Below are 13,938 nucleotides of genomic sequence, written 5' to 3' on the forward strand. Positions count from 1 at the left end.
TTATTAAATTGTTTGTTTTTTGAACCCTATTAACCTGTTGATTTGATACTAATAGTAATTGGTAAAAAAAGAGAGTACTACGTTACTAAATTTCACAAGCATTTAATATATATATATATATATATTTTGCTTTTAATCTTATAATGTTTTCCAATTAAATAATACTCCCTTTTGGATTCACCAAAAAAAAAAAAAAACACCCTTTTGATTGCTCACCTAAGTCATTTTAGTAAATCAAGTTAATATGGACTAAAAAGGCTTCCTAGTCTTTTGGTAAACAAGGCCGGCTTCATAGTATTATCTTTATAAAATAAGTACAGAAAGATGTCTCCTTTAGAAGGTGTTTTTCTTTTCTAGAATCAGCCGAACACTTGCATTCCATATTCATCGGAGATGCAATTCCTTTCTACTCAGAAGCTAGAGACGCACCATGAGGACTACCACCTACTTCCTGATTCAGAATCTGCTTTGCCTGTAGAAACTGATCTGAAGAATGGAAGAAGAAGGAAAGGAGCATCACATGTGGTGGCCACTGAAGCTGAATCCCAAAAACACAAGCTCCTAGAAGGTGCTCCAGTTCAGAGAAAGGCTTATCTCAACAAATATGCACTTGGTGGTGCTATTTTGGCTTCTACAAACTCTATTCTATTGGGCTATGGTAAGATTGATTTATACTTTATATATAAAAATCATTTCTAGCTTTCCATATTTACCATAATTTTTCTGCAATTAATTCCATTATGTCCACAAAAACAAGCCAAGAAAGAATCTAATCTGAAAAGTTTATCAAGTTAAAGGCCTCTCTTTGGAAGATTTTGTTTTGTAACTTATGGGGTTTATCTTATCTTCCATGTGCAGACATTGGGGTAATGAGTGGTGCAGTGCTTTACATCAGGGAGAACCTCGATATTTCATCAACACAAATAGAGATCTTGGTGGGTTCTCTAAATGTGTGTTCTTTAATAGGATCACTAGCCTCAGGTAAGACTTCTGATTGGATTGGGAGGCGTTACACCATTATCCTAGCAGCAGCAACATTTCTAATAGGTGCGCTTCTTATGGGTCTCGCCCCATCGTTCCTGTTTCTTATGCTTGGAAGGGTAGTTGCTGGCATTGGTGTTGGCTACTCTCTTATGATTGCCCCAGTTTATGTAGCTGAGCTATCCCCAGCTCTAACACGAGGGTTTCTCACTTCCCTCCCTGAAGTCTTCATCAATGTTGGAATTCTGCTTGGTTACATTGCCAACTATACTTTATCAGGTCTCCCAGAGCACATAAATTGGAGACTAATGCTTGGACTTGCAGCGCTGCCCGCTATTGCTGTGGCACTAGGTGTATTGGCAATGCCAGAGTCACCAAGGTGGTTGGTTGTGAAAGGCAGGTTAAGTGAAGCAAGGCAAGTTTTGATCAAGACCTCAGAAACTAAAGAAGAAGCTGAACTGAGACTTGCAGAAATAGTGAAAGCTGCTTCCGTTTTTAGTACAAGCCCAGCTGATAGTTCCTCTTTGGGCCAAGCTGCTTCTTCAAGTAACTGGCGTGGACAAGGTGTTTGGAAAGAGTTATTGTTAAGACCATCTAGGCCCGTCCGCAGGATTCTCATATCTGCAATTGGGGTTAACTTTTTTATGCAAGCCTCTGGCAATGATGCAGTTGTGTATTACAGTCCAGAAGTGTTTAGGGGCGCTGGGATTCACAATAAGAAACAGCTTGTAGGTGTTACAGTCATCATGGGTATTGCTAAGACTTTTTTTGTTTTGGTATCAGCCCTCTTCTTGGACAGGTTTGGTAGAAGGCCCCTATTGTTGTTAGGCTCAGCTGGCATGGCTATCTCACTAGCTGGGCTAGGCCTGGGCTCTAAGTATTTGGAGTATTCTAATGGCTCACCCGGCTGGGCGATTGCTTTGTGTGTGGTGGCTGTGTGCGCTGCTGTTTCCTTCTTCTCTATTGGGCTAGGGCCCATAACGTGGGTTTACTCATCAGAGATTTTCCCATTGAGGTTGAGGGCCCAAGGTTCAAGCTTGGCTATATCAGTGAACAGGTTGGTGAGTGGGTTGGTGGCCATGACATTTCTAAGCATTTCTAGGGAGATATCATTTGGGGGAATGTTTTTTGCTCTTGCGGGAATAATGGTTGTGGGTACTATTTTCTTTTACTACTACTTGCCAGAAACGAAAGGAAAGAGCTTGGAAGAGATTGAGGCTCTCTTTGAGGATGAAGTTGTTGAGAACCCTAAAGTCCTTGTTTCTTAGTACAAAAATTGACCATATTACATACCCAAGTTATGCCTACTTGCCTTTATTTTTTTTTCATGTAAAAATTAGAAAGTGGACAACAAATTCTTCTTGAGGGTGTTGTGGGCTTGTGGCATGCCATGCCATCTTTGGTATTTGGGAAATTTTTTTAGCAATATGTAGAAAAGGAAGGGGCTTGATTTAGTGGAATTTATTAGTGGAATTCGAATAGGATGTATAAATTTTGGGATTTTGATGTGTTAGCATTGCCGGGACTCTTTGATTAGGATATCTGGATGGTTGACGTGTTATTGCGAGGGTTGGATAAAGCTTACAAATACAACTGAATTTTCTTAAATTTATTTGGCTGTTTCCATGAGCGGATCTGCTTGTATTTGGAGCATTGCTTATTACTTTTTTTAATCAGTATTTCTTATTATTGTATATGAGTTAATGCGGTGCATGTATCCCTATGAAAAAAAAAAAAAAAATACAAGTTTATTTGTGTGTTTGTGTCTATTTACTATTATTGTTTTCCATTTTCATTTGGATGCAAGCATATGCCATCATAGATCCCAAATTTGAAGGCCCAAGTTTTTGGAAAATGTTTTAACTTCAAGATGCAAAGCACAAGTACTCCAAATCACTGTGTGGTGATTAATTAAATTATGCATGTGTACTAGTGTGGGGTGGAGCTACCTAATTCCCAAAATTCTAAATTTTAAATTTCATATATAGTATATATGATTATTAAAAACTTTAAAGATTTAACCTGTAAAAGTATAATGGCGAAAATACTATTTTGGTCCTTACATTTTAGGATCACAGTCAATTTGGTCCCTACATTTTGGTGTCCGTTAATTTGGTTTCTGTTATTTTCAACTCACACTTAATTGGTACTTACCGTTAACTTACTAATGGAAAATGCTTACATGGCAAACAGTGTGCACTGTTGTCACACTTAAATATGTAATTAATATAACGTAGAAGATTTGGACCAATTAAAAATTGCCACATCAATTAAAAAAACACAGTAAGCTGCAACTCAGCTAATCTGAGTTTTCAACCCAGACAGATTTCACTTCTCCCATGACCCAAACAACCCTGTCCATTACTTGTCAAACCAACCCGTTCTCGGCCACTTCATCTTTATCTTCATTGCTACGCTGCTTGCCACTGGTGCCGATATTTCCATAACTCAGCAACTTTCTTAGCGGTGCCTCCAAGTCATCCTGCACCCATGCCGTCAAAAGATCTGGGAACACATCACGCTCCAAAAACTCCAAGTCTCACTCCCTCAAAAGTTTTATTTGTGGACAGTTTTCTATGATCACTTAATGAATTTTTAATGTATCAAAATGTAGGAATAATCCTTTAAATGACTTTTATCGGTTATGAGTTTATAATTTTTTGGACTCTTTTCTACGATACTTGTGTGTTTATCTCATTCTTATTCTCATATTAAACTAGTAACAATGATAAATTTGTATATACGTATCAAAATGTCAACATAAGATAAACCTATATAAATGATTTTAGTAGTAAATGTTTGTTACTCTTCAAATTTCAAAATGGCACCTCCTTAGCCTCTTCAGAACTGCCGTGATGGATGATGTGATCTAGGTGAAATTATAAACCCACTTGATAGTGGGTTCCACAGGTCGATCCAACATAGCAAAATTTCAAATCTAAAGGGAAAATGATTTGAATATCCACACGTCCACTCTGATCTGAAACAGACTTCTAAAGTCAGTCGGTGGCCAGTAGCGTAGCAATGAAGATGAAGATGAAGGTTGAGTTTGATTGACAAGTGATGAATTGGGCTGTTTGGGTCATGGGTGAAGTGGGATCTTTCTGGGGTTGAAAACTCAGATTAGCTGAGTTGCAGCTTACTGTGTTTTTTTAATTGATGTGGCAATTTTTAGTTGGTCCAAATCTTCTACATTACATTAATTACATATTTAAGTGTGTCAACAGTGCACACTGTTTGCTATGTAAGCATTTTCTATTAGTAAGTTAACAGTAAGAATCAAATTGAGTGTGAGTTGAAAATAACAAGGATCAAATTGACTGGCACCAAAATATAGGGACCAAAATGGTGTTTTCGCCAAATATAATTTAAGTGGTGCTCTTAAAAAAAAAAAGGAATTTGTCAATTGTCTATAGTTATAGAGACAAGTTAGTTTTTGTTTTCTCAAATTTGCTTATTTTTATTGTATATTTATTAAATTTGAATCATTCATATTTTTGGAGAATTCAACAGTTCCATTAAAAAAAAAATTTATTCACTTTGATTGACAATTTTGTAATTTATATTAAAAATGAAAATGTTAAGAATTTCATTATGAAGACATAAAAGATGAATTTAATTCTATGAAAAAAAATTATCATGCATAATTTTTATAGGTGACACTAAGTTATTTTTTGTTGATATTTTTGTACATGCTTTATATTGAATTAGACAATTTATTTTATTTATTTATTTATTTTTATATATTCAATGGAGTTTAAAAGATGATAAGTTCTCCTAAAAAATAATTTAGTGAATATATATAAGTCAAAGTTAACAATTTTGTATACAATATATTTATAAATTATAACTTACTTTAATATTAAAATATTAAGGTTTATATATACGTGTGTGTGCACTCGTGTGCTCCTACCTGTGTGTGTGAGGGTTTCTCTAGACTAATATGTTAATGCCACAATTTGTCCCCCTCCCCCCACCCCCCCCCCAAAAAAAAAAGGGTCCTACCCCTAGTTTTAATCACATGACCCATTTAATAAGTTATGTGACTTTTTATAATTAATACACAGAGATAGTTTTAGGAGTTACCACCTAATGGATTTGAGGAGATTCATTGAAATTGGTTTGAAGAAAAACTTTGTCTGAGTTTCGGGGGTTTTTTTTTTCCCCAAAACAAAAAAAGTTTTTTAGGCTTTTTGAAGTCTTCTAAGTTAAAAAAAAAAAATAAAAAAAAAATAAATAAATTGATGAGCTTATGATTGAACATGGAAGTTTGATTCAATTAGAAGGAATGCAATTTATATATCTCCCACACACATAAGATTTATCTTAATTATTGTTATTGTAATATTATTTTATGTAGCATTTTTTTGAGAAATTTTTTTTGATGAGGGTTATACCAATTGTACAAATTTTTTTTTTTTTTTTTTAAATAAGTAAAAAAATGGAATTTTTGGTGTGGACTCATTGATCTCATGCTATGTGATGGTAAGCGTAATACTACGTATATCACTTTGGCATTGATGAAGTTATCATTTTAGGCATAACACATTTGTTAAAATGTCACTGCTTTAACCACTTAATTCCTGTCAAGCATAGATGCTCCATTCAAATTGAAACCTATGTTAATAACCCGTAGGAAAAATTATGCCAATGCATGTGCAACCTTCTTACAAATGTTTTTAACAGAATCAAAAGAGGACAAAAGGGGATTGTGGAATTGTAAACCTGTCAATTTTGGAAATAGAAAAATTGAAATTAATTCACAAATATAAATTTGCATTTGATGAATGAATAGATAAAATTCTTTGTATTTACATTCTTTTATAAAAGTACAATTCTCTGTCAATCTTCTTGAAAATTTCTTTGATTCAAGAATTATTCAAACAAAGTCTTGATTTGAGCATAGAATCTCTTCTCCACTTTGATCAAAAAATGGATAAAAATTTTCACAATGAAAGTACATATGAATTTTTGGCAATGTGCTTGTTAGAGATTCACTGTTCTTTGTGTTCTTTGATTTTTCATATTCAAAAGATTATGGGTGGAAGTTCGTAAAGGTTTTAGAGTTTGAATATCATGAAACTTCAATGATTTGTAGTTCTTGAAGGCATTTGGAGCTTGATTTCAATAGAAATTCTAACCTTAAAAATAGAACTTTGAAACTTAAGCTCCATTTGTTTCATTGTAAAATGTTTAATGAAAAATATTTTCAACATTTTACAATATTTATTTTGTTGTGAAATATTGGTCAAATAGAAAATATTTTTAGTTGACCATAAAATCCTTTTTAAAATTTTGTAAAAAACATTTTACCAACAAAAACCTTGGTAAAATATTTTACAAAAATACACAACCACACTCACCCCCTCTTCAGTGGCTGGGAGGCACTAGTTTTGGGGGTTGTGCTTGAAAAATTTTATGTCACACTAAACACTTGAAAATATTTTGACTAAAAATGTTTCCACTAAGAAAAACATAGTAAGAAGAGTAATTTGAATGAATGCTTTTTGAATTTTGTTTATATTCGAAGACTTTAATGTAGCAATTCCTTGGAGTTTAAATGATTGAACCTGTCCGAGCTTAAGTACAATATAATCCCCCTCAAAAAAAAAAAAAGTACAATATATTAGATTACTTAATCCTTGAAACCAACTATACTTTTTTTTATTAATAAGGACAAAACTTAAGTACGATATATTAGATTACTTAATCAAATTCAAACATATGTTGCATTGATCAATACATCACACATAGTATAATCTTTGCCAAGGATAATTAAATTCTAGATTGTTATGTGTTTAAATTTGATTAGATAATATGGCAATTTTTAATTTGCCATTGTGGTGTCAACCTTGATGACATATGGCACCATCTTATTTGTTCTTTGGTATTTTGTTTAAGGACAGAATTTAGTTACAAAATTGGTTGTAGTATAAAGTTACAATCTTACTTAATATTTTTTTATTAAAGGTGAATTTTGACAAATTTACCATTGCATTACATATTCTTCTTATATCCTACATGCTTGCAAAATTTTTATAAAATTAAAGATCAATACTATGTCATCAATAAATTGTTTAAATTGCAAGTTTTTGTAATTTAAAAGTTTGTATAAAATATAAGCTTATAGATCATATAGTAAATAATATCCGATTGACATAAAATTTGACATGAGTATTAAGAGCATAAAGAATATGCAATCCAATAGTTAGATTTTCAAAATATGTAGTAATGTTAATGATATTCAATAATTTTGTAGCCTTAAGCTACAACTAATTTTGTAACTAAATTTTATCTTTTGTTTAACCAATTTATTGACATATGTTATTTAAGGATTGGTCACTATATCTTGACATAGCAATTTGTAATTTTCATAAAAAATTTCACTTCCTACAAGTAAGGTTGTCAAAATCGGGATCTTATGTAGGATCGTGGATTATAGGATCGGATCGTGAATCGTAAGATCCTACATTATTTGAGAAAAAAAAAACAAGAAAATACACATTGCTATGTTAAATAATCACATAAATTATACATTTATTAATATAATTACCATACATCACTACATCCATTTGTAAGCATCATTTAAAGAGGTCAAAAATCTCAAAATGTGATACTCTATTGGGATATTTTTTATTTGGGTTCAACTGACACTCTCTCTACATTAGAGTGGAAAAACTTAGTCTATTGAGATTTTATTTTTCATTTAGGTCCAATTAAGCCTTATGTCAAGTTAAAGAAGATTACAAGAAATCAAAGTTGTTTGGGATTGTCAGAATCATACGATCCTACCAATCTTGAACGATCGTAAAGATCCTTAAAAGATCCGGATCATTTGGGCAAGTGAGATCGTAAAATCGTAGGATCGTAGGATTTAGATCGGAATTTTGACAACCATGCCTACAAGTATATTTGCAAGTAGTAGCCTTGCTTCACCCATATACGCTTGACACATATCAAGATTGACAAGGATGCTTGAAGATCTTGGATGTGTGTTAGGCAATTTTGCTTCCACCCAAAAATTGAAGATACTTGGTTCTAGCATGAATTTAACTTCTTGTAGGGCTGCTAAGTTCTAATCGATAATTGCCCGTCAACTTTTTACCAAGTCATCTTGAAACCCCTATTGGAAGCTTTAACTTTGGGCTCTTTGATCTGAATCTCATTTCGATCATTGCGAGGAGGATGAGAGATAGAAAATTTGGAGTCGATGTTGTGTGTGAGAGAGAGAGAGAGAGTTAAAATGTTTGGATTGTTGTGCAACCAATCGGAAGCTTTGGACTCTTTGATTTGAAACTCAGCTCTGAAAGTAACCACGCGAGAAAGAAAGAAAGAAACAAATCTGATTTTTTTCCAATAAACATTAATTATTTAAAATTAAATAAAGGCTAATATTTTTTTTATTGAATGATTTGTATCTTTAAATGATGTGAAATATTTTGTTTGGACCAACTATAAAGATTATATGCTTATTTGGCTTGTAACGGCTTCATTAACATAAATGAACATAAGGAAAAATCCAAATGATATCTAACGTTAAGGGAAGATCAAAATGTTGAAACTATAGGAGGAAAAATCAAATTACTCCAAACTTAAGGTGTAATTTAATTTAATAAAAAACAAATGAAAGATCTATGATAAGTCTTTTCTTCCCAAGAGTCATTGTAGCATTTCTAAAAATGAATAAAGTATAACGGGTGGCAGTTATGCAATAAAAACTATGTTTAATTAAAGCATTATTTAGTTTACAGTAAGAATATCATTTTATTTTTAGTGCTTGATTTGATGTTTGATAGAGCAGTGGTATTTTTTAAGCTTACTGAATTGAAAAACTTAATTAAAAAAAAAAAAAAAAAAACCACTCATCAAAAGGAGAAAAAAACTTTGAAAAGAGAATTGATGTGAAGTTTTGGCCCTGAGAGATCGCCTTAAGATGCAAAATAGTACATGATTGGATGAGTGATAGTTACGTAAAACTTTACATTATGCATCTCTTATGTTGAATTGTAGGAACTTGCTCAAACAGATACCTTAGGTGAAGATGAAATATTGTTTTCGCGAGACTAACTAATATATAAATACGCTTGCTATAAAATGAGTGGATCTTCAACAAGAATTAGTTGTATTTTAACGGTTCTCATGTAGAAGTCCATGTAGATGTTTGTATTTTGCTGTGGCTATTACTATGAGAGGTTATGTTCGATGCTTTAACTATTTAATCTATGCTACTCCTCAGTTTACCAATAATAAAAAAAACCCTTTTTGCTACCTATGACATGGTTTATATTTCCTTCCTAAAAAAGAGACATTGTTTATGTAAGGACTAGATTTACAATTCAAGCCCAAGATGTATGGAATCTCGGCCCAATAAACTCAGTACAATAAAATTTGTAGAGAGTGGGTCAAAGAACTAGGCCCTAACGAGTTTGACAATGGCTAATATTGAATTGAATAACAATCAAACACAAATAATATCAATAGACTTTCAGTCCGAGAAGATAACCTAGTATAAATTGATCACAATTGGATATCAAGATAATTTAGATTACAACAGTGTTCTCTCTTTTAATTTTCGATCCCTTTCTCATGGAGGGTCTATCACATTATATAGCTTCCTTTGGATCATCTTGGTCCTACACTTGTTGATCGTTTAAGCCCTTACTTGAGTATCTATCCCATCAGACATCCTCTTAGGCTCTTTGTGAGTCGTGATAGTCAAGACAACACTATTCTGAGGTCTTCTCCACATAAATGTGGTCAGAAAAGTAGTTGCAGCGCATTTAATACGGTGGTAGTAGCTTTTCTTTAGATATTTTTGGGTTTCCTTCTTTCCTGTATGTTCATGTGGTATGTCCCTATTGTTGGAGCTTTCTGGAGGATCACTCTAATTGCTGGAATAGATATTTCAGCTGCATTCATCATATCTAAGGAGGAGTTCCTCCTCGAACCATCCTTCATTCGTTTCTTATTTGTGAGACTTTGGATTGGAACCCCTAATGACTATTTGACCCTTCTTAAACCATTCAACGTCCTCAAACTAAGCTCAAGGCCCGACATATGATCCTAGGCCTTTATCCCTATAGTTTATGTTAAGTTCATTTATTTTAAGTTCCCTGAATATAAGTTCATTTATTTTAAGTTGATTTTGAATAATTCTTTTCTAATTTTTTTTTAAATTGATTTTTTTTTTTTTTTAGAGAGTAAGAGAGAATTTGTATTAATATGGATTGGGATATGACACAGAAATATTCGTGGCTCTTTTCATTATCCGGAATTTACACCAAAATAGTATTAAAATTTACAAGCTACAACTACAAGTGAATGGGATCTATAATCTATTAAACATTATTTGATAATGTTTTGCTACAGTGTTTTCAGCAATAAGTTTTCAGTTTTTAACAAATAAGTGGTATCCAAACAGACTTTAAATCGTTATTAATTAGTACAAATCTTTGACATTATCTAAACTAGCATGTAACTCCATGGATGCATTTAAAATTAAACACAATTTTTATCATAAAATATAGATAATTAGTCAAATTATATTTTTAAAGTAAACATGATTAGTCACATATTAAAATTCTTATCTAAATTTAATACTACTTATGATAATTTTTTTTCTAATTTTTAATAAGATAAAACATGTGGTGATTTTTGTTATGTGGTAAATTTTATTTTATTTTATTTTTTTGAGAAACATGTGGTAATTTTTATTGAGTATATGTGAGTTTTATTTATTTATTTTATAGTTCATTAATATTAGATTCTTAGTATTTTACTTTCATTAACTCACTTAACACAAAGATTAAAAAACTTAAGTAGACACATGGCACAAGTTCAAGTAGATAATTATGGTGTAGTTCTTACATAAATTTGGACACATGACACAAAATTGGATTATAATTTTAAATTCTAATTCAATTTTCTCTAAGATTTACCTATTAATATATATATATATATATATATAGATGACTTATAAATTTGAATTTTTTTTAGTTATATGATTATATTTTTTATGATTGATTATATTGCACTCATTGTTTTCTACACTAACTTAACTAATTGGCACAAAAATTTAAAAATTTAGATTAGATGGGAAACGTGGCGCAAAACTAAACTTTAATTGAAATTCAATTTTTACACTAAATTAACTCACTTGGCACAAAATTCTAAAATTTAGATTAGATGAAACACATAGCGAAAAATTAGACTTTAATTAAATTCAAATTTGAAATTTAATTGGATTTTCTCTCTACTTTGCCTATTATCTATATATATATATATATATATATATATATATATATAAAACCGAAGCCTCTGCTGGCACCACAATTTTCCACGTCAGCACAATATTTAAAAAATAAAAAATAAAAATAAAAACATTATAACACCTCAAAACCCTAGCAACCTTACCCCTCTCTCAAGTTAAGAAATATAAAACCATAGTTTCTGCAAACTCTCTCTCTCCAAACGTAAATATCAAATTCAACCCCTTTAATTTCTCTTTATATTTTTTAGGCTTCTATAGAATTATAGTGAGTTATGCTGATTTTGTTTTTTGTGTATATGTGTATAGATGGTCATAATACTCCGGTATTCCAAGAGAAGTTTGTGTTTTCGTTAATTGAAGGCCTTAGAAAGATAAGTGCTGCAGTTTGGAAAAGCAATACAAAAAACGATTTCATTGGCAACGGAAAGTAATTACTTTGTCTCATATTTTTGTTTTTTGAATTGATCTTGTATGCTTTTTAGACCCTTTTGGATCAATTTTGTTAATTGGGTGTTTTTTTTTTTTTTTTTTTTTTGATAGGGTCCAATTGGGGAAGGTTCTTTCAAAGGGCTACGACGACCGCACTTGATGTCCATATACTAATAGTGGGGGGTAAGTACTATAAATTACTAACCCTTTTAAGTGTATTAGTTAGAATTATTTTCAAATGATTGTACCAATAAAAGTGAATGTGTATAAATTTTGTTTAACTATCCCGTGCATCGCACGAGTTAACGACTAGTTATATATATAGATGAACAATAATTTTTGTGTTCTAATCAGTTATCATTTATTTGTAACATAGAATATTAAATGTATCAACTATTAGTAGTATTGTAGTAATCAATGTGCATTAATGATCCACTAAAAAATTCATTGATGGCAAAACATACGAAATTTTTTTTGTTTGATAATGATTATAATTAACTTCTTTTTTTTGGGTTTAAAAATTGGTGAAGTGATAAAATCTAATCCAATTATTTTAAAATAGATGCATAAAATTTTTGAATCCTTACGGTGAAGTATTTGAAAAGTCTAAGTGAGGGTATACCAATTACCATTGTTACTGGTTTTTTTATTTTATTTTATTTATTTTTTTATTTTCCTTAAAGAAGTGGGATTTATTTATTTATTTTTTTTAAGAAGGTTGAGAAGTGGGATTTTGGACGGGGTTTCTATAGAGTGGTATCTATTATACACACTATGTTTCACACACCTAAAAATTAGACTAAAATCGTGACTTCAAGTTATAATTTCAACTTTAAAATCGGTGTGTAAACTTATCTATAATAAAATGTGTGCAGTAATATTTATTGTTTACCTATTTTTTGTTAGGTCCCAAATAATATTATCATCAATATTAGCAATTCAAAATAGCAATTACACACAAGAACATAAATATTTACGTGAAAAACCATTTCTCTTTGAAGGAAAAAAAATTACGAGACAAACTCCGAATAATTTCATTATTATCAAATCAATTATAATAATTCTTATGTATGTCTCATGACTAAAGAAAAATCTCTCTTATTTTTTTTTTTACTTTCACACACACACTCTAAATATTTCTTTCAAAGGTAGTAACACTTTACTCTCTTCTCTTCGGCTATCTTCTCGAAGGCAGCAACCCTTTACTCTCTCTTCCTTAGCTATCTTCTTGAAGGCGGCAATACCTTGTGCTCTCCTTCCTCTTGCGTTCCCCCCAAGCGAGAAAATCCCTTTTCTCTCTCTTGGTTTCATGCTCTATTTTCCCTCTCCCCATAGGGAGGACCCTTGGGCCAAAACCATTAAATTCTTTGTAGCATTGTCTATTTATAAGACCCTTTTGCTATTACCTCTTGGAATAGGAACACATTACCTCTTTAACAAGGAATAGACTTCCTTCTACACTAAGGAATAGCATTTCCTTCTATAACAAGGTAACCCAAATTAATTTTTTATTTTTCAACTAGGAAATCTAATTGACTTTCCAAGTCACAATTGGAATTTGAGGCAATTTCCCAACAATCTCTACCTTGACTCAAATTCTATCAATTGTCCTTAACTATCTTCTTTCCTCTTGGAATAGCTTCTACCTTAATCAAGTAGTCCTCTTTTCCTCTTGGAATGGCTCCACCTTAATTAAAGCAATCTCTTATCTTCCATCTTAATTCACACAAAGAGTCATCCACTAAGTCAACCAAACTCTAATAGCACTGTTGGTCTTTTCTTTCACAACATTATGCGCAACTAATCTTGCTAGAGTTAATAAAATAACTCCCAATACCTGTCTATCAAGAAGATTCCATTCTTCATCCTTCTTAGTTTCAAGTTTCGTCCCCAAACGAGGCAGATGCAATTTCTTCTCATAGAGATAATCTTCAATCTGCATCCTCCAATACTCAAAGTTTGTTCCATCAAACTTCTCAAATCCTGAAGCCTTGCCTTCTTCTCTGACTATCGCTTCCACTCTAATCTTAGCTCTGATACCACTTGTTGTGTCCCAAATAATATTATCAACAATATTAGCAATTCAAAATAGCAATCACACATAAGAACAAAAATATTTATGTGGAAAACCTTTTCTCTTTAAAGGGAAAAAAACTACGGGACAAATTCCGAATAATTTCACTATTATCAAATCAATTACAATTGTGGGGCCCAATAATTTATGGGCCAGGCCCACTTGCTCACGGGGGGTCCAAAGG

General features: G+C 31.8%; 1 protein-coding gene across 1 annotated transcript; it reads left to right on the forward strand.

The window, feature by feature from the left end:
- The first annotated feature begins 279 nt into the window (after positions 1 to 279).
- On the forward strand, positions 280 to 2,686 carry LOC115978407 (probable polyol transporter 6). Its single transcript, XM_031100425.1, has 2 exons — positions 280 to 658; positions 859 to 2,686. Exons 1-2 carry the CDS (start codon positions 394 to 396, stop codon positions 2,247 to 2,249), a joined length of 1,656 nt encoding a protein of 551 aa, XP_030956285.1. The 5' UTR covers positions 280 to 393; the 3' UTR covers positions 2,250 to 2,686.
- The last annotated feature ends 11,252 nt before the right edge of the window (positions 2,687 to 13,938 follow it).

Source organism: Quercus lobata, chromosome 2 (genome assembly GCF_001633185.2).
Source record: "Quercus lobata isolate SW786 chromosome 2, ValleyOak3.0 Primary Assembly, whole genome shotgun sequence".
Classification (NCBI taxonomy): Eukaryota; Viridiplantae; Streptophyta; class Magnoliopsida; order Fagales; family Fagaceae; genus Quercus; species Quercus lobata.

Bases quoted from the DNA above. Each gene is read 5' to 3' on its own strand.
- LOC115978407 (XM_031100425.1), top strand. From the start codon at position 394: ATGCAATTCCTTTCTACTCAGAAGCTAGAGACGCACCATGAGGACTAC. The intron at 659-858 runs GTAAGATTGATT...TTCCATGTGCAG, and splicing joins CTCTATTCTATTGGGCTATG to ACATTGGGGTAATGAGTGGT.